This window comes from Pseudochaenichthys georgianus, chromosome 15 (assembly GCF_902827115.2).
Source record: "Pseudochaenichthys georgianus chromosome 15, fPseGeo1.2, whole genome shotgun sequence".
NCBI classification, from domain to species: Eukaryota; Metazoa; Chordata; class Actinopteri; order Perciformes; family Channichthyidae; genus Pseudochaenichthys; species Pseudochaenichthys georgianus.
In genome coordinates this window covers 449,941-469,799 of record NC_047517.1, presented here as the reverse complement: position 1 = coordinate 469,799, position 19,859 = coordinate 449,941, and the positions used below count along the sequence as shown (strand labels likewise).

Sequence of the window (19,859 nt, the reverse complement as noted above, 5' to 3'; positions counted from 1 at the left end):
TAAAGTTGTTTGCAATCCGCCAAAAAACCGAGAGAAGAAGAAGAAGAATGCGAAGAAGAAGATGAAGAAGAAGAAGCCGACTCGGAGCTGTCCGACTTCAGGCGAGCTTGTTGACACCTCCCCCGGCTGCGATCGTCTACTTTCGAGGCGAGCCGCAATGTGTCTCAAACGAGCCTGCTGTCAGAGGAACAGCTGTGCAGCGTCATCACAAACGGACGTCGCTTCACGTGACACTCCGGAGGAAAGGACGTCCCGTTGCTCTTAAAACTCATTTCCCTGCTTCTCGTGGTTTCCTTGCGTCTCTCCATGCTTCCCTGGAGGGAGGGACTAAACGCAGGGAAACGACCAGTGGCGGCCGGCCCATAGGGGCGCTAGGGGCGCTGCCCACCCTCTTCCCACATGTTTGATTGTCATTACAAATTTAAAAAATAAAAATAACATTTTTAATTTTAATTTTTAATGTAAAAGGTAAATATTATATAATTGGTGTCAGTAAAATGTATAATCTACGATAAAATCGTTTTACGATGTCCAAAGTTACTGATAAGTCACATGTTTCCTGCCTGGCCGCAGCGTGCATCATTACCCTCTCTCGCCCGGGCGGTAGAAAGGAGCCCTCAGCCAGAGCAGCAGCAGCCCACAAGCTGACTTGCTATCTGTATACTATGCCACCGAAACCATTTCAGCCAATCAGCGTCGTCAGATCTGATGCTCAAAGGGCGCCGTGTCAGCGCCCTGGCCTGTGTGTCTGTGAGTTGTTTGGACTCGTATCCAAGGTGACGCTACAGTAGTTGTCGAGGATGGCTGCGTCTCGGTGCTAGTGGATCGCCGGAGCTGTAGATGAACATGTACATGCTTATTGTAGTTGTAAGGGCAGTGCCTGTAGCACCATGGAGCCTGTGTGGGCTGGGCCTGTAGCACCATGGAGCCTGTGTGGGCTGGGCCTGTAGCACCATGGAGCCTGTGTGGGCTGGGCCTGTAGCACCATGGAGCCTGTGTGGGCTGGGCCTGTAGCACCATGGAGCCTGTGTGGGCTGGGCCTGTAGCACCATGGAGCCTGTGTGGGCTGGGCCTGTAGCACCATGGAGCCTGTGTGGGCTGGGCCTGTAGCACCATGGAGCCTGTGTGTGGGCTGGACCTGTGTTTTACAGGAAAGGAGTGAGCAGAGGGTGGAGTTGTCGATTCTTGTTCAGTTTTCATCTTCCTCACCCTCTCAGACTTTGAGTTGCGCGCGCTGCTAAAGAGACGCACTACCATGGAAACCAAACAATGGTGTAGCTGTATTAAAGTCCGAGTGGAAACAGTCGTGAGTAAATCTGATTTTGTCAGAAATTGGGAGAAATATGACCCCGGGAGGAAACCGGGAGAGGGCAATGAAATCGGGAGTCTCCCGCGAAAATCGGGCCCACACAGTACAGTGTGGGCCCACTGTACTGTTTTGGAAGATTCATAGCTCACCACACTGAAGATTATGGATTATCTCGTATTTCTAAGCCTCAAGTCTCAAAAATGTCTTCCGGGGGAGGAAGGGACCGCCTTAGCATGGTTTGATCCCTATTTCCATAGCCCCACCAAAAATATTTTCCACCAGCCGCCACTGGAAACGACGCAAGTGAGGGACGCAAGGAATCCATTTAACCGAAGTGAGACGGGCCCAGAGGCTAGCAGCAGCAGTGAGCGGTGTTTCGAACGTAAATCAGTTGAAAGCCGAAGTTCAATAAACATCCCAATCCCCTATGCTGAAATCCAGTGGCGGCCGGCCCATAGCGGCGCTAGGGGCACCGCCCCCCCTCTTCCCACATGTTTGATTGTCATTAAAAAAATAAATAAAAAAATATAGGCCTATTCTTTTTCTTTTTAATGAACAAGGTAAATATATATAGTTGGTATCAGTAAAATGTATAATCTACAATACAATTGTGTTAGGATGTTTTCTGTGACTCCTCACCCTCTCAGACTTTGAGTTGCGCGCACTGCTAAAGAGACGCGCTACCATGGAAACCAAACAATGGTGTAGCTGTATTAAAGTCAGAGTGGAAACAGTCGTGAGTAAATCTGATTTTGTCAGAAATCTCGCAGCGGAGAAACTGGGACGACTGGGACGACTGGGACTGTGACGGCTGCGAGTGGAGCCTCACAGCAACTCTGCTTTCTGTACCACAATCTGGTGCTGCTGAATTGGGACTACTAAATGAGTGAGACTCAAATATCAGAAGTTCAGAACAAGTTTTAGTAGTTTTTATAACATTTTTACTTCATTTACTTTACTCAGGGTCACAGAGAGGAAACCAGTTTTAAGATGTTGAAAAGTTCATTAAACATAAAAAGGCATTTCATAGAAGTTGTGTTATTCTACATTTTGACAACACATTTTTTTCTGATTTTACTGCAAATGTATATCGGTTCCAAATATCGGTTATCGGTCTCCTTGATTACTAATAATCGGTATCGGTATCGGCCTTGAAAAAGCCATATCGGTCGATCCCTACTTCATACCACTTCTCAGGATGATTCAGCCTGCTGAATGTGTTTCCTCTGTGTCCATGGAGGCGGGGTTAAGTGGTGTCTGTCCAGCTCCTCTCCCAGGTGCACACACCGGCTGCTGGGCTGAGAGCTCGCTGGCAACTCAACTCCTTCTTCCTTTATTAAAGACGCCTGGAGCTGCCAGCTCATTCCTGCAGTCCAGACACTATCAAATCATTTATGATTACATGATCAAATATAGAGTTTGGGAGATAGCGTCATGGATATAATGACTCCTGCATGTATGCAGCATATTTTGATGCAGCCACAACACAACAAGGGCAGGAACTGAAAAATACGAGGTTTTTTATATACTTAATTCATGTCTTTTTTTTATAGCGAAGGTGCAGACTGAACAGATGAGCTTTCAGTCTGCAAGGGGAAATGAGCTTCTGCTGTCCTGATGGTCTGGACAGCAAACAGTTATGACGTGTTTGCAGTAGTCTTTGTAGTGAGGGAGTAGAACGCCAATTGGGAATAGCAGTGTTTCTTGGACAGGTGTGGGGGGGTATATTTTCACCATGTGCTGTATATAGTGTGGGACTGAGCCAGTACTGTATGCACCAGCGTCTTCATGTACTGCCGGGTCTGAACGTTGTCTGTCTTCTTTGCTGAGTGTAAAGAAGGAAGGCTGCTTCACTCTGATGTTCATACAGTTCTAGTGTGCACACGTCTTCATTGACTCCACTGCCACCAGGGAGTGCTGCCTGTTCCTTACGATGATACAGAATGTTTTCAAAGTCAACTTTATTGTCAAAATCTCTGATTGTGTTACAAACAAGTTGACCGAAATTCCGTTTCGCCCTGGACCAATATATTAAATATATATTTAAAAAAAATAAAAAACCTCCATTTATACAGACCTAAATCCCTAATGGAGCTATACTGTACAAGTCAGGGTTTCTGAACAAGGATATCCATGTGCTGTTTTAGTGGGATTTGCCCCATGAGGATGAATATTGGTGGGGGGTTTGAGCAGCAATCCAACAATGTACTGACATGGTAACCTGTGAACATTGTATTGATGTGAGTAATGGCTGCTGCTCCCTTTCTTGTCCTGACTTTGTGAGGTCTGATTTTCTTTGAAAAGAAACGATGAGAAGAGGGAATGACTCAGCGAGGCCTAGGAGAAAAGGAACCTGTATCTCTTTTTGTCTGAGATCTAGTTTTTCTAACAGGAAATGAAGGAGTACTTGGAAAGCTTTGTTCGTGTCTCCCACCTGTTTTGTCCACATGCAACTGTTGCACCAATCTCATGGAACAATAGCACATTGAACAGAACTTGGTACACACACAGCATGCGTATCATCACCTCATTGCGCCTTGTTAACGCCTTTTGGCTGCAGAACAGAACTCCACTGTATCCTCTCTTCGTCTGGCGTCTCAGAGCCATACTGCTGTAGTGCTTGGGTTATCGCTCTGACTGTTCTGTGTGTGTAGCTGACACCTGTTGTTGTGTCGGGTTTATTAATCATGTATTCCAGCTCTCGGCTCACAGACGTGTTTATAAGGGAACGTACTTTGTTGTTTTGTATTGTCTGGGACCATTAGTGCATCACTTCATCGACTTCTCGTTCTGTGTTCTCTTCTCAGTTGTGTGTCACCTGCCCTGTATGAACGGGGGGAAGTGCAGCACCAGGGACAAGTGTCAGTGCCCCCCCAACTTCACTGGGAAGTTCTGCCAGATGCCCGCTCGGAGCGGCCAGCAGCAGCCGGCGGGGGGGTACAGCCAGACCCAGGTCCACTCCACACACACCCTGCCGCTGACCTACAGCAACGGACAGAACCCTGGTGAGTCCACGGAGCAGCTGAGACGCTGCTGCAGGGGGGGCTCTGCCACACGGCAAGGCTCTCTGATGCTGGGACGAAACATCCAAACAAGTCACACATGATAGAGTTTAATGCGCGTCCAGACCCCTTTGACGTTACTGCCATCCACGCTGGCTTACTTGTATTCTTGATATATTGTGAGAAATTAGTAAACCATGAAAAATGTCATTTCAAAAGACATTTCCTAAACAAGCACCCAGGATTTCCTGCTTCTTATAACAGGTACAAATAACAATAACCTATCAACATGTTTCTTTATCGTCTATGTATAAGTTTACAAATGCAACAAAGAATATTTAATATAGCCTAAATCCTTGGTGGCATGACCTCAGTCAGTGTGTTAGTTATTGTGATAGTCTCCCAGTACAGTGTTAGCTCAAGCTTTTTAAATCTTACTGTAAGAAATGAAATAAGAAACTAAAAGTAGTGCTTTTGCAGGATCTACACAGTCCCTGTAAACGGACCACACGTTGTGTTGTTCATCATTGTTGGTGTTTATGAGCAGTCCAGTGAAATAGTATTCCAGCTCCACTAAGTGTGAAAGCACTGAATGAACCCAGTTGAGCTGCATGTAGCCGGGCATGCAGGATGCACACTGCAGCCTTTAGATCACAGTGACATCTGATGGATCAAACTGATGTGACTTAACTATTATAGATAGCAGCTCCACAAGCCAACACACTGTAGTAAACATATACATGTGTAACCCTGTTTCTTCTGCTATCGCTCTTTTAATCTGAAGGCTTCAATCCGGTTTGAAATGCTATTTTAACTGTCCAAGTCTTTTCACAGTTTATTTTCCATCAACCAAACTGTAAACCCTGCCAGGGCCCAGACTGGGTTCCCTTTGGTGTTAAGGTCTGACTTCTTCTGCTCATTTGAATTTGTCACACCTTCATCTTTTGACCTTTACCGTTTCTATACTGGGGACGGTTGGCCATCACAAATGGACCAATCGGAATCGAGTATTTTACTAAGCCCTGTGGTTTAAGGTGCTGATAATGCCTCAATCTTTAACACCACAGTCAACATCTGAAAGCAACTCGTTTACTGCGTGTCGTTTAACATTGAATCATTGAAACACACAATCCGTTTTTATTCAAAGTTAATTAATATTGAATTTTGCTTTTCCAAATTGAACAAACCTTGACGTTGCATGCTCTTGGTTCTACAGCAATACTCCGACCTAGTCTGAAGTAGATCAGATGTAGTCCACCTATGGACAGACAGACATTGAGCTTCATAATGAGACAATGCACTGCAATAATTGTCCCATCTGCCTCCAGTGTTCAACCCCAGCATGGTGAACATCCACATCAAACACCCCCCAGAGGCCTCGGTCCAGGTGCACCAGGTGTCTCAGCTGGATAACTACCACAACAACGGGCAGCCTCTGAAGGGGTCCCACTCCAGCTCCTCCTCCAGCTACACCTACCGCCACACGGAGAGCAGCCAAAACATCCAGCACCACGGCTACAACATTGTGTACCCCAGCCAGCACGTATACCAGGTCCCCCAGTACCAGCCCGTCACCTCCAAGAACACTCTGGGGCGCTGCTTCCAGGAAACAGCAGGCAGTCAGGTACACTGTCAGCATGTCGGGGCCTGGAGATCAAGAGCAGATTTATTATGTTACTGTCAAAACACCCAATGTCAAGTTTAAGTGATCATAAATCCTGAGTGACTTCATCACCAGGTCACATCTCACAGAGCAGATAACAGACTGTCCTTGGGATCAGACAACAGAAACAGACTTTTCCATGCCTGTATCTCACTGTGTACGTCTGTGTGCTTCAGTGTGGGAAGGCTCTGCCAGGCCTCACTAAGCAGGAGCAGTGCTGCCAGACTATCGGGACGTCCTGGGGATTCCACAAGTGCCAGAAGTGTCCAAAGCAACCATGTGAGTACAGCTGTTTCTCTGAGACGTTGGTCAAGCTATTTGGAAGCTAATGAATCCATGTCCATTAGAATGATCTGCACACCTCTAAACATGTAGAGCTGTGTGTGAATCTTAGTCAGCTGTTTTTACACCAGTGAAGTTCAACATGAACCTTAAGTGAAGTTCAACATGAACCTTAAGTGAAGTTCAACATGAACCTTAAGTGAAGTTCAACATGAACCTTAAGTGAAGTTCAACATGAACCTTAAGTGAAGTTCAACATGAACCTTAAGTGAAGTTCAACATGAACCTTAAGTGAAGTTCAGCATGAACCTTAAGTGAAGTTCAACATGAACCTTAAGTGAAGTTCAACATGAACCTTAAGTGAAGTTCAACATGAACCTTAAGTGAAGTTCAACATGAACCTTAAGTGAAGTTCAACATGAACCTTAAGTGAAGTTCAACATGAACCTTAAGTGAAGTTCAGCATGAACCTTAAGTGAAGTTCAACATGAACCTTAAGTGAAGTTCAACATGAACCTTAAGTGAAGTTCAACATGAACCTTAAGTGAAGTTCAACATGAACCTTAAGTGAAGTTCAGCATGAACCTTAAGTGAAGTTCAACATGAACCTTAAGTGAAGTTCAACATGAACCTTAAGTGAAGTTCAATATGAACCTTAAGTGAAGTTCAATATGAACCTTAAGTGAAGTTCAACATGAACCTTAAGTGAAGTTCAACATGAACCTTAAGTGAAGTTCAACATGAACCTTAAGTGAAGTTCAACATGAACCTTAAGTGAAGTTCAGCATGAACCTTAAGTGAAGTTCAATATGAACCTTAAGTGAAGTTCAATATGAACCTTAAGTGAAGTTCAACATGAACCTTAAGTGAAGTTCAACATGAACCTTAAGTGAAGTTCAGCATGAACCTTAAGTGAAGTTCAGCATGAACCTTAAGTGAAGTTCAACATGAACCTTAAGTGAAGTTCAACATGAACCTTAAGTGAAGTTCAACATGAACCTTAAGTGAAGTTCAACATGAACCTTAAGTGAAGTTCAGCATGAACCTTAAGTGAAGTTCAACATGAACCTTAAGTGAAGTTCAACATGAACCTTAAGTGAAGTTCAACATGAACCTTAAGTGAAGTTCAATATGAACCTTAAGTGAAGTTCAACATGAACCTTAAGTGAAGTTCAACATGAACCTTAAGTGAAGTTCAACATGAACCTTAAGTGAAGTTCAACATGAACCTTAAGTGAAGTTCAACATGAACCTTAAGTGAAGTTCAACATGAACCTTAAGTGAAGTTCAACATGAACCTTAAGTGAAGTTCAACATGAACCTTAAGTGAAGTTCAATATGAACCTTAAGTGAAGTTCAGCATGAACCTTAAGTGAAGTTCAACATGAACCTTAAGTGAAGTTCAGCATGAACCTTAACCCACATCACCTCAACAGCTTGACAGCAACTATTCGGAAAGACCTCTGCTAAATCCTACTCTCACAATCCAAGATAAAGTGTAATTATTGAGGAGTGTGTCTGAAAAATAAAATACCTTAATGTTGCGTGTTAATTGTATAATAATATTTGAAAATATAGGCCCATTTAACTTGTGTGGATAAATATAACTCTGAGGGAAGCTGTGACACCATAACAGTAATCTTCATACTTAATGTTGCTCAATGAAAGACCTGCCAACAGGAATCCCTTTTCAGTTCTAACACCAACACATGATGATTTAACCCCAAGCTGCAGACACCTGGTTTCGACAGTACATGCTGACTTCATACGTTGGGACACTTCTTTTATCCTAAAAACACTAGACATAAACCGTGACGTTATGATAGCCTGTTTCTAAAGTGGACACAACATCTTCAACCCCTGTGGTACAGAGAGCAGCCTTCTCTTCATGCTCTCCCTCACAATGGGTTTGGCGGACATCAGAATGTGATCTTCACTTACTGAAGGCGGTTTCTTTCGAGGTGATCTGAAGTTCAGAAAACAGCCTCAGGGCTCAGGACGGTCCTCAGCTAAAGAAAAGGAATGTATGTTTTCAGAACATCGTTAAAGACAAGCTAAACTTGGAGAGGCTCACCCTCCCTGAGCTTATTTTGCTACATATAGCAACGGGCAAAGTAAAGGTGCTGAGCAAATCAGGAGACACTATATTACCCCCCTGAATAGGTATCGAGAGACAGGTGTGAAAACGCATGAAGTGCCTTTATGGCATGTTGTACCAATCACACCCCCACACAACACACACATACACACGCCTGAAGTGATGAGTAGATGGCTATTCACTCATACACCTTTACGGGTCCCTCTTTTTGAATATAAATATCAATTGAATGTAGGAAAAGACTTGTTGCTGCTGTTAGGGATGTCCCGATCACCTTTTTTTGCTCCCGATCCGATTCCGATCACACATACATGATGTTGTGTAATTTTAAACCAAAACTAAGTCCTCAGGATGACTTTAAGACGTGAACATGGTCATTTTTGTTTTGTAACATTACATTTAAAAAAAAAAATTATAAAAAAAAAAAAAAGTCCCGATCCCCGATTTTTTTCTCCCGATTCCGATCTTTTGAAAATCACGTGATCCCCGATCACGTGATCGGATCGGGACATCTCTAGCTGCTGTATTAGGTGAAATGTAAGAGCTTGAGTACAGTCCTTCTTTTTCAACTGAGGAGAGGCTAATAAAACAGTTTATGAACCAAAACAGAGACATTGCTTTGCCTTCAAAAGTATTGCCATATGTTAATGTCATGATATCCTTATATGGACTTATGGAGTTATTTTGGGCTTTCATGGTTTTCAGAAGTAAATGTGCCATGCTTTTACTGGCTTGAGCACTTAAACACTTTGATGGACACTACTAAATCATCAATGCAGAAAAACACAAGAAGTTCAAATTCAACGGAGGAAGTAATGAGGAGAAAAGTTAACACAACTCATGATTGGAAGAGATTCTTGGTCAGTTTGAGATGATTTCTTCATCCGGACCTTATGGTTGCAATGAGAAATGTTTTTGAATTTGTTTACGGCCATACAACTTGAAGCTTCTCACTGGCCTTGTCTCCATAGAAACAGCAGTTGCAGCTTAAACCTTATCTAATGAAATCTTGGGTACTTTATCAGATGGTGACATCAGTACATTTCCTATAATGCCACTCAATCATGCATATTTTCTCCCTTCCTATCCTCTCTTTTTTCAAACTTTAAACATCCAGGTATAATACAGGCTCTCCCTCAGGTTGTATATTAGTAGCGATTTACACTAATAATCCAGCAGTTCTCTCAGCTCAGATATGTTTAGGTTCACGGCAAGTTCATACTTTGTCATAATGTGCATTTATAATATTGCAAACCCTGTTAATCACTCATACCAGCTCTCACATGCCTCACACCACGAGAGGATTTCAGCCGCACTAATCACCCATTTCAGTGGGAGTCACCGCAGGGCCAGGTAGTGTCCTTCCCTCTGTTCTCCTGAGGAATGGAAGGAGTTTCTTTCCACTGGACAGTGACGTGTGAAACAGTCCATTGTGCCATGGAGACACTGGTAGCTGGTAAATAAATTGGCTTTATTGGTCTAACAAACATCGCCTTGTTGTTTCCTGTTGAGCAAAATATCAATCTGCTTTCAGGCATTTGGGTACCACGTCCCCACTGGTGCCTTTGTATAGCAGTGCCCAGCCTGTAACCTGCAGATTAATGTGACTTCTCAGTCTGCGCTCTGCTGGGAGCTGCTGATGTCAGAGCAGCTTTCAGCTCCATTACAACATTACTGAAGTGAGGAAAGTGCCGCTAATCCCAAACTGTGTGGGTGGAGGCAGAAGCAATCCATCTCCGTATCCTAGATAAAGAACATCTAGTCATCATAGTTCAACAGATTTACACTGTGTTTGGAAAACCAACATAGACTACTTTCTTACCCTAATAAACATGTCACAATGTATCTTCCTCACCCATTTCTGGTTTTAGTCAATCATTGTATGTTTTACGTAATATATGTTACGTTTAAACCTTAATCAATGGTTTACACATCACATCAAACAATGCATTTGCTATGTCTAGGTACTAGTAGCAGGCGTTTAGTGTACCATACTGTATATCTCATTACTCTTTATTCAACAGGATTTTTCAAAACTGTTTTTCCTTGCATGGCCTCAGATCTACTTCATATAGTAAACAAATCTCTTCACTCAGGTATTTTTCCACAGGCCCTGAAAACTGCAGTCATTAAACCGCTCTTAAAAAAGAATAATCTAGATGCTTCAGTAATGAACAATTACAGGCCCATATCAAACCTGCCATTTCTAGGTAAGATCATTGAAAAAGTTGTTTTTCAACAGTTGAGTAACTTCTTGCATTTAAATAACTGTTTGGATGTGTTCCAGTCAGGCTTTCGTCCAAACCACAGCACTGAGACTGCTCTTGTAAAGGTCTTTAATGACATCCACTTAAACACAGACAGTGGCAGAACTTCAGTGTTAGTATTATTAGATCTCAGCGCTGCGTTTGACACTGTTGACCACAGCATATTACTAGACCGACTGGAAGACTGGGTGGGACTTTCGGAAACAGTTCTAAATTGGTTTGATTCCTACTTAAAGGACAGAAAACACTTTGTCTCTATAGGCAACTACACATCAGCGTTGACAATATGACATGCGGGGTTCCTCAAGGCTCCATCTTAGGACCTCTGCTTTTTAATATCTATATGCTACCACTGGCCCAAATTATGAAAAACAACGACCTAAGTTATCATATATATGCAGATGACACCCAGATGTATTGAAACAGTTCATTAAATGTCTGAATGCAGTGACTGACATGTTGCTTCCTCTTGTTTCTGTGTTCCTCTCCTCAGCTATTCCTCTGATAGATTGTCCTCACGGTTACAGGAGAATCAACAGCTCCCATTGCCAAGGTAAGAGCTTTTCTTTCAGGTTTCTTATCAATCAGGCAGACCAATCCTATAAGGAGGCAGAATAATGTGGGCACAGGGTCAACATTGGGCAGAGCACATACCAGTAAATAGGTGAATTGCTAACAAGACACTGGAGAGCTTGGCAGAACACACACCTTATAATAAATAAATCACAGTCAACTTGGCTTGGTAGTACAAACAAGACAATCTGGCAGGGAACAAGTGAGAGTGAAGTGATATATACAGTATCCTGTGGGGCTAATGAGGGAATGAGTGGCAGGGGAGGGGGCGAGCTGATGGCAAGAGACTGGAGGGGGGCAGGATCTGAAAGGACAGGAGAGTTAATAAGACCAGAAACAGCTCATGACACCAACTCTCCTAGAAGAAAGCACCAAAAAGGAGCTCTAAATTATATATAAATATAAGTCCTTTGATTAAATGAGATTAGATTGATCCATGGAAATGTCTAGATATTTTCAGTTGTAAGAGCTATATTTTATATCAGACATCACTGTATAGAAAATGTTGTTTTAAATAAAATATAATTTAGAAGATACTATCCTTATTTGATGATGAGGCTTCACATTAGCTTAAGTTGAACCAGCCTTTTCAAACAGAACTGACGGTGAATGAGTTCCCCATCACGTATAAATAGGAGGAATGTTTACAGCAGACAAAAGCTGTTTGCAGAGTTCATTTGGGCACATGGCTGTTGTAAACAAGCAATTTTGGTCTTTTCCATCCGGAAAGTCGTTTCCCACAATAATTTGTGGTTCTTTATAGCACCAATAGTGGGCGTTGTATTAAATGCTACCGCTAGTAATGTTGGCACATTGCAATGGTATCCCTGGTGTGTGCCAGCTCTGTGGCTGGAAGCAAGAGAGAGTGCGTGCGTGCGTTATTGACATTGATTATTGACATTTTCCAACCACTTTTACTTTTAGTGTTCTGCTTTTTGTCTTCTAACTATGACCATATGCTTGCGGACCAAACATGTAAATACAATCTTAAATCTCAGTCTGCATGTTTATGTTATTTCTTTTTGCTTTTTAAGCATATTCCAGCAATGTTCAAATGCATGCATTGCTGTGTTTTCATTTAAGCTGCACATATACAAGTGTTAGCTACCTCAGAATGAGCCATTTAAAGGCACTTAGTAAAGGGTCCTCTTCCACTGAGTTTGATATGTTGCACTGCTCAGAATGGACAAACCAAGCTCCAGCTCTAGAGAGGGCCTTTGGCATTTGAACATTTCCTGATGCCACTCGACCGGCCTGTTAACTGAAGTAATGCCAGCATACACCTGCTTTTCATTGCTTCTAAAGTAGTGATATGGTAAAGATGGCCTCTGTCTGTGCGAGGTGAAGCTCCTGAAGGGTAGTACTGCGGTTCAACGGGTTGTAAAGGGAAGGCTGAGCAGAGGGGTACTCAGTGTGTTCCAATCTGCAACACTACACACACTGTCCCTTTAACACATACAGTACATCTTTGAGCATATCACACATACATATAATCATTATTTTACTTTGACTTCAGTAAAAAAAACCTTCTAAGTGGTCTTTGTGTTAGTTTTCTTCTCTCACTCAACTCTCTTTGAAATGATTTCCTTATGTCTTAAGTGTAGAGAAGAAGAAGAATATATTGTATTGAGTTCTTCACCAGTTGTTTATCCTTTTGGCATTGCGCACACACACTCACACGCTTACACATATAAACAACATTATGTTGCTGACGGACAATGAAAGGATTACAAATGTAAACATGCGTATGCATTGAGAACAAATTGAGTGAAATCCAATCCTAGGATATGTGCCTGATTCTTGCGTAAATCTTGGTAAAATAATTGAGAAAGTAGAAAATGATGGTGAAGAAGTAACATTGCAAGATGCTACACCCCAGCCAGAGCCTTAAGGTCGGCTGACCAGCTGCTGCTGGTAGCGCCCAAGACCAGGCTCAAAACCCGAGGGCACCGAGCCTTCGCAGCAGCCGGCCCCCGGCTCTGGAACACTCTGCCCCTCCATGTGAGGTCGGCCCAGACCCTAGGGGCTTTAAATCTACACTGAGGAGGACTCACTTCTTCTCCCTGGCCTTCTAGTCAGAGCGGAGCACGACTCATGACACTTCCCTGTGTTTGATTTGATGTTGTAATGTATTGTCTTCTGTTTGCGACCGTAGTAATGTGTTATTTATTATTTGCATGTACAGCGCTTTTGCTCGACCAAAAATCGTTTTTAAAATGCACTATATAAATAAAACCTGATTTGATTTGATTTGATTGCAAGATGGGAAACTAAACAGATTGCACATTTCTAAATTCTTTCCTATGCTGTATCAATCAGACTTCACGTGTTCTGCTGATCCACAGATGTAGACGAGTGCCAGCTGCAGGGCGTGTGTCCCAATGGAAACTGTCTGAACGCTGTGGGGAGCTACAGGTGCACGTGCAAACCAGGCTTCGTCCCCGACTCCACGCTCACCACTTGCATATGTAAGTCATACAAAATCTAACTTTGTCTAAGATGTATTCCTCACATCACTATGTGATTTATTTACATCCAAACCAGAACCTCCATCCATGGAGTGCCAAACTGAGCAGAAATATGTACAGGAATGAATGCATTATATGTGCATGCTGCTCTGTAGATGTGTTTAACCAAAAACCTTCTGAAAGTGGTTTGATATGTACCATCACTTAAGGAGAGAAGACAGGTGGGACATATGTTTGAATATCCACCTCTGCCTCCTGCTTCAACATACTGGCAGGGATGCTGCTGAAGCTGAACTGTGTCTTTAATGATGTGCATATGAAAACAGTGCATGGATTAAAGCATGGTCTTCACTATATAAAAAGATTCCATCTCATGCATGAACTGCAAGGCAAACATGTCGTCAAACCCAACACATCTCATGGCTTTAAGTGTATAGGAGCAGCGAGAGGAAGTGAAGATACAGTGAGAAGGAGAAACTGCTCACACACGTGTGCCAGAGTAATCAATCTTGAACATGATCGAAATGGGCTGTCGGTAATGAATGAGCCCAGCCAACCTGAGTTTCAAAGTCTGATGCCGATAGCGATGTTAAGGAGTTCATCTAACTAAATAAGAGTATATGTATATACAGTATCAGTGCACCGCTGTCCTATTGGACAATACTATCTATTATTGAACTGTGAAACAGCCTGCCTCCATTAGATAATAACGTATCTAATACACATTATATATCACAATTAAAAATGACCAACCATTTTTTGCATGGAGAATTCATCTAGTTGTCCGTGCCCTTGTACGTCAGGTAGTCTGGCATAATGACCCACTTCTATACAGTCCGCTGGAGATTAAGACACACATACTGTAGGGCCTGTACCAACATGCAAACATTACTTGTTGCAAGCGTTTGTTTTTGTACATTTGTGTTTGCAATGTCTGTTTACAAATCACTGACTTATGTCACTTTTGTGTTGGTTAATAGTTTGTACCATAAGTGGTAGAGGTGACTGTTTCCCGACTCGGTGCTGGGGGTTTCCATCATGTGTTTGTTTCTGTTAATGGAGATAACGTATACAAGGGGGGTGGGTTTTATCACGGTTCACATTTAGGTTTATTTTCGCTGTTATATCATTTTCTCCATCCTCAACAATATATTCACTATTGTTATTTTAAAACGTTGTTGTTTTTGATTAATCATTCTAAGTGGTATTGTCCTATGTCAGGCACTGTGGGTGTACATGTGAGACACGTTTGAGAATGTTTGCAAATATCACAAGATGAAACAGCCGTGACACAATCATTCTCAACGTGTCTAACCGCACCATGATTTCTGGTTGAAATTTGCAAACTTGTGATCAGGTTTCTTTTGGTTGAACATCTCAACCAATCGGGATGGTCCCCCGTCTCTGCTCTCATTGTTTGTCCTCTTTTCTATCAAATAAGCAGTTTGAGGTTGCCATCTTCATCTTCCCCTTTACTCTGCGCTATGCCAAAGGGTTCAATCCCCGGACTCATACCTTTCTGCCTATACTTAAACAATTCATCCGCATCTGTCATCCCTTTTATGCTGACGATACATATATTTACTTGTCCCTTAAGCTAATAATCATGGGTGAATGTAGCACTGTCCATGACTACTATCAAAACATGGATATCACTCCTTCATCCAAAATCAGTCAATACTGAGGTCCTTCCCATTGGTCCAGATTAGTCTTCAAGATAACATCCTACATCGACACTGGCCCCCAGTGTTAAACCTTTCACAAACACACTGGGTATTATCTTTGACCAGAACTTAAACTTGGGTGCTCACATAAACAAGCTCTGCTTTTCTCTGCAACATCACGAAAATCAAATCAATACTAAAAGCGGTTTTTAATGACTTATTCATGCCCTCATTCTAGAATACTGCAATGCTTTTCTCTTCCGTCTCAGCTGCGCAGCACTGTTCCCCTGCATGTCCTCCTGCAGCCAGACTACCCCCCAGCACCTGTCCTTTCACCCTTCAGCCCCAAACTATAGAATAGACTTCATGATGCTATCTATTACTTTACAAACTCTAGCTCACTCACCAACATCTCATCAAGTGCCTGTATTCCAATTCAAGACTTTGCAAAGATGTTTGATTACACCATAAGACTTTGAAGACACAAACTGAGCCAACCTTTCCTGCATGCCTTCATCTGAGCCAGCGCATGACCTAGATAGTGCATGAAGCGTTAACATTTAGTTTGCTCTTTGAATGAGATTCTGTGTTCTGTTGGCTGTAATTGTTTCGAATATAGTTGTTTGTGCCATCACAAAGTTAGACTTCCTGACTCTGAACTGTGATATTTGAGTGTGTCTCTATGCACTGGTGTTGTTTTAGAAATATGTTTGTCATAGCAGTTGGAAAAGTTGCTTTGGTGAAGGGAACTTCTTTATTTCTCTTTCTTTTCCCCATGTATGTTTCTTCTAAACTCTGGTGCACCGATTCCTACCCCCCCCCCCCCCCCCCCTGCGCTCCTATTTAGCCAACACCCCTGCCATCCCAGAGGAAAAGGGGGCTTGCTTCCGCTTGGTCAGCTCAGGGAGGCAGTGTTTGCACCCAGTGTCCACCCAGCTGAGCAAACAGCTATGTTGCTGCAGTGTGGGCAAAGCCTGGGGCCCTCGCTGTGACAAATGCCCCCCTCCAGGAACAGGTAAGGCCCCCTGCAACATCGGACATGTATTCTGTCTCAATGGGAACACTTCATTAAGTATGAAGAAAGATAATGCCTACCACCATTACATGTTGTCATTTGGCAAATCAGCAAAGGTTTGTAAGTCATTGAAACACATGCTGTGGGGCCGGGTGACTCTGCCCAGTGGGCCGGGTGACTCTGCCCAGTGGGCCGGGTGACTCTGCCCAGTGGGCCGGTGTCCTGCAAGTTAACAGGCCACACAAGCAGAGCGACAGAGTATACACATTTTTGGTGATTCCTAGGGGTGGGTAAACAAATCTATCTTATCAGTTTATGTATTGCTTCCTGTGACCAGACTCCTCAGTGTCCTCCAGCCCTGTGTGGATCTACCAGCAGCTACAGGCGGGCTTTAGGTGTGGGCAAGGATACATAGAGGCAAGAGTATTATGATCATTAGAAACAACAATGGTGGATCCTGAAATAGTGAGCACAGATGTTTTAATAGCGTCTGCTATATCAGATTTAGAGATTTATTTTTTCCTGAGAGAAGAGCAAAGAATGACACTCAGACTTCTCTTTATGCAAAATATGTTTTTGTCTTTTTATTTTTTTATTTAGCCTCCGCTCTTCATTTTTAGAATGTCAAAATGAATTTATAGAATTTCAAATTAGTTCTAGAAAGTTGAATTGCAATCCTAGAATGTTAAGTTACATGTACATACAGTAACTAGAATGTGAAATTACAATCTAGAATCTCAAGTTTCATTGATAGAATGTTAAAGTACCGTTATAGAATGGTGATGTTCTATACTCTATAGCAGACTCAATGTTATATACTCTATACTCTTAAGTTACAATCAAATATTGTTGAGTCATTTAACCCTTAGATGCATAAGTGGGTCTTTTTTGACCCGGTGAGGTGGTTTTCTTGAAGTATCTTTGTGATTAATTTTTTTATCATTTCATATTCCAGCTATTCCTCAGAAAACATGTTTTGGATATCATGCCATTCAAATTTTTAATTTTAATTTTAAGAAATTGTAGTTTTTGTATTACTACCCCAAGCGTCCATAAGTCGGTCAAAAATGTTTTCTAGTGTGAACCAAAATATAATACTAAATATTATACAAGTGATTTTTCTTAACCAAAATGACAACTATGGCATAAAAACACATTATTCTAATACGGGTCCTTTTTGAGCCACTTATGGAAGAGAGTAGGTCCAGTCACTCGTGCATCTAAGGGTTAAGAAAGGACAGTTACAAAACAAGAATCTCAAGTGTAATGCCTTCACTGTTGAGTTACAATTCAAGAATGTTTAATCATATTACTAGAACGTTAAAGTACAATCCTAGAATGTTAAGTTACTGTTGAAATGATAGAAAGTTATGGTAACATTCTACAATGTTTAGATATAAAACTACAATGTGTAGTTAACATTCGAAAATGTAATTTACAAGTTTAGCTTCTTAAGTCAGAGTTCTAAAAAAGTTCAGTTACAATTCTAGAATGTTGAGTTACAATTCTGGAATTCTACTTTAGCAAGTTTACATTTTAGAATATTGAGTTATATAACTAGAATGTGTAATACTAGAATGTTGAGTTACACATGTAGAATGTTGAGTTACACATGTAGAATGTTGAGTTACACATGTAGAATGTTACATTACACATGTAGAATGTTGAGTTACACATGTAGAATGTTGAGTTACACATGTAGAATGTTACATTACACATGTAGAATGTTGAGTTACACATGTAGAATGTTGAGTTACACATGTATAATGTTGAGTTACACATGTAGAATGCTGAGTTACACATGTAGAATGTTGAGTTACACATGTATAATGTTGCGTTACACATGTAGAATGTTAAGTTACACATGTAGAATGTTAAGTTACACATGTAGAATGTTGAGTTACACATGTAGAATGTTGAGTTACACATGTAGAATGTTACATTACACATGTAGAATGTTGAGTTACACATGTAGAATGTTACATTACACATGTAGAATGTTGAGTTACACATGTAGAATGTTGAGTTACACATGTAGAATGTTGAGTTACACATGTAGAATGTTGAGTTACACATGTATAATGTTGAGTTACACATGTAGAATGCTGAGTTACACATGTAGAATGTTACATTACACATGTAGAATGTTGAGTTACACATGTAGAATGTTGAGTTACACATGTATAATGTTGAGTTACACATGTAGAATGTTGAGTTACACATGTATAATGTTGAGTTACACATGTAGAATGCTGAGTTACACATGTAGAATGTTGAGTTACACATGTAGAATGTTGAGTTACACATGTAGAATGTTGAGTTACACATGTAGAATGTTGAGTTACACATGTAGAATGTTGAGTTACACATGTAGAATGTTGAGTTACACATGTAGAATGTTACATTACACATGTAGAATGTTGAGTTACACATGTCGAATGTTGAGTTACACATGTAGAATGTTACATTACACATGTAGAATGTTGAGTTACACATGTCGAATGTTGCGTTACACATGTAGAATGCTGAGTTACACATGTAGAATGTTGAGTTACACATGTATAATGTTGAGTTACACATGTATAATGTTGAGTTACACATGTAGAATGTTGAGTTACACATGTAGAATGTTGAGTTACACATGTAGAATGTTGAGTTACACATGTAGAATGTTACATTACACATGTAGAATGTTGAGTTACACATGTAGAATGTTGAGTTACACATGTAGAATGTTACATTACACATGTAGAATGTTGAGTTACACATGTAGAATGTTGAGTTACACATGTATAATGTTGAGTTACACATGTAGAATGCTGAGTTACACATGTAGAATGTTAAGTTACACATGTAGAATGTTAAGTTACACATGTAGAATGTTGAGTTACACATGTAGAATGTTGAGTTACACATGTAGAATGTTACATTACACATGTAGAATGTTGAGTTACACATGTAGAATGTTGAGTTACACATGTAGAATGTTACATTACACATGTAGAATGTTGAGTTACACATGTAGAATGTTGAGTTACACATGTATAATGTTGAGTTACACATGTAGAATGCTGAGTTACACATGTAGAATGTTGAGTTACACATGTATAATGTTGCGTTACACATGTAGAATGTTAAGTTACACATGTAGAATGTTGAGTTACACATGTATAATGTTGAGTTACACATGTAGAATGCTGAGTTACACATGTAGAATGTTAAGTTACACATGTAGAATGCTGAGTTACACATGTAGAATGTTGAGTTACACATATAGAATGTTGAGTTACACATGTAGAATGCTGAGTTACACATGTAGAATGTTGAGTTACACATGTAGAATGTTGAGTTACACATGTAGAATGTTGAGTTACACATGTAGAATGTTGCGTTACACATGTAGAATGTTGAGTTACACATGTATAATGTTGAGTTACACATATAGAATGTTGAGTTACACATGTAGAATGTTGAGTTACACATGTAGAATGTTGAGTTACACATGTAGAATGTTGAGT

At 41.2% G+C, this 19,859-nt stretch overlaps 1 protein-coding gene across 1 annotated transcript in view; it reads left to right on the top strand.

Annotated features, from left to right (window-relative positions):
- ltbp1 (latent transforming growth factor beta binding protein 1) overlaps positions 1 to 19,859 on the top strand; it is a 246,222-nt gene that overhangs the window by 136,043 nt on the left and 90,320 nt on the right. The window contains exons 6-11 of the mRNA XM_071205713.1: positions 4,117 to 4,314; positions 5,640 to 5,935; positions 6,151 to 6,253; positions 11,115 to 11,174; positions 13,540 to 13,662; positions 16,174 to 16,341. Of these exons, the coding sequence (XP_071061814.1) occupies positions 4,117 to 4,314; positions 5,640 to 5,935; positions 6,151 to 6,253; positions 11,115 to 11,174; positions 13,540 to 13,662; positions 16,174 to 16,341 (948 nt within the window). The remainder of the gene's footprint in view (positions 1 to 4,116; positions 4,315 to 5,639; positions 5,936 to 6,150; positions 6,254 to 11,114; positions 11,175 to 13,539; positions 13,663 to 16,173; positions 16,342 to 19,859) is intronic.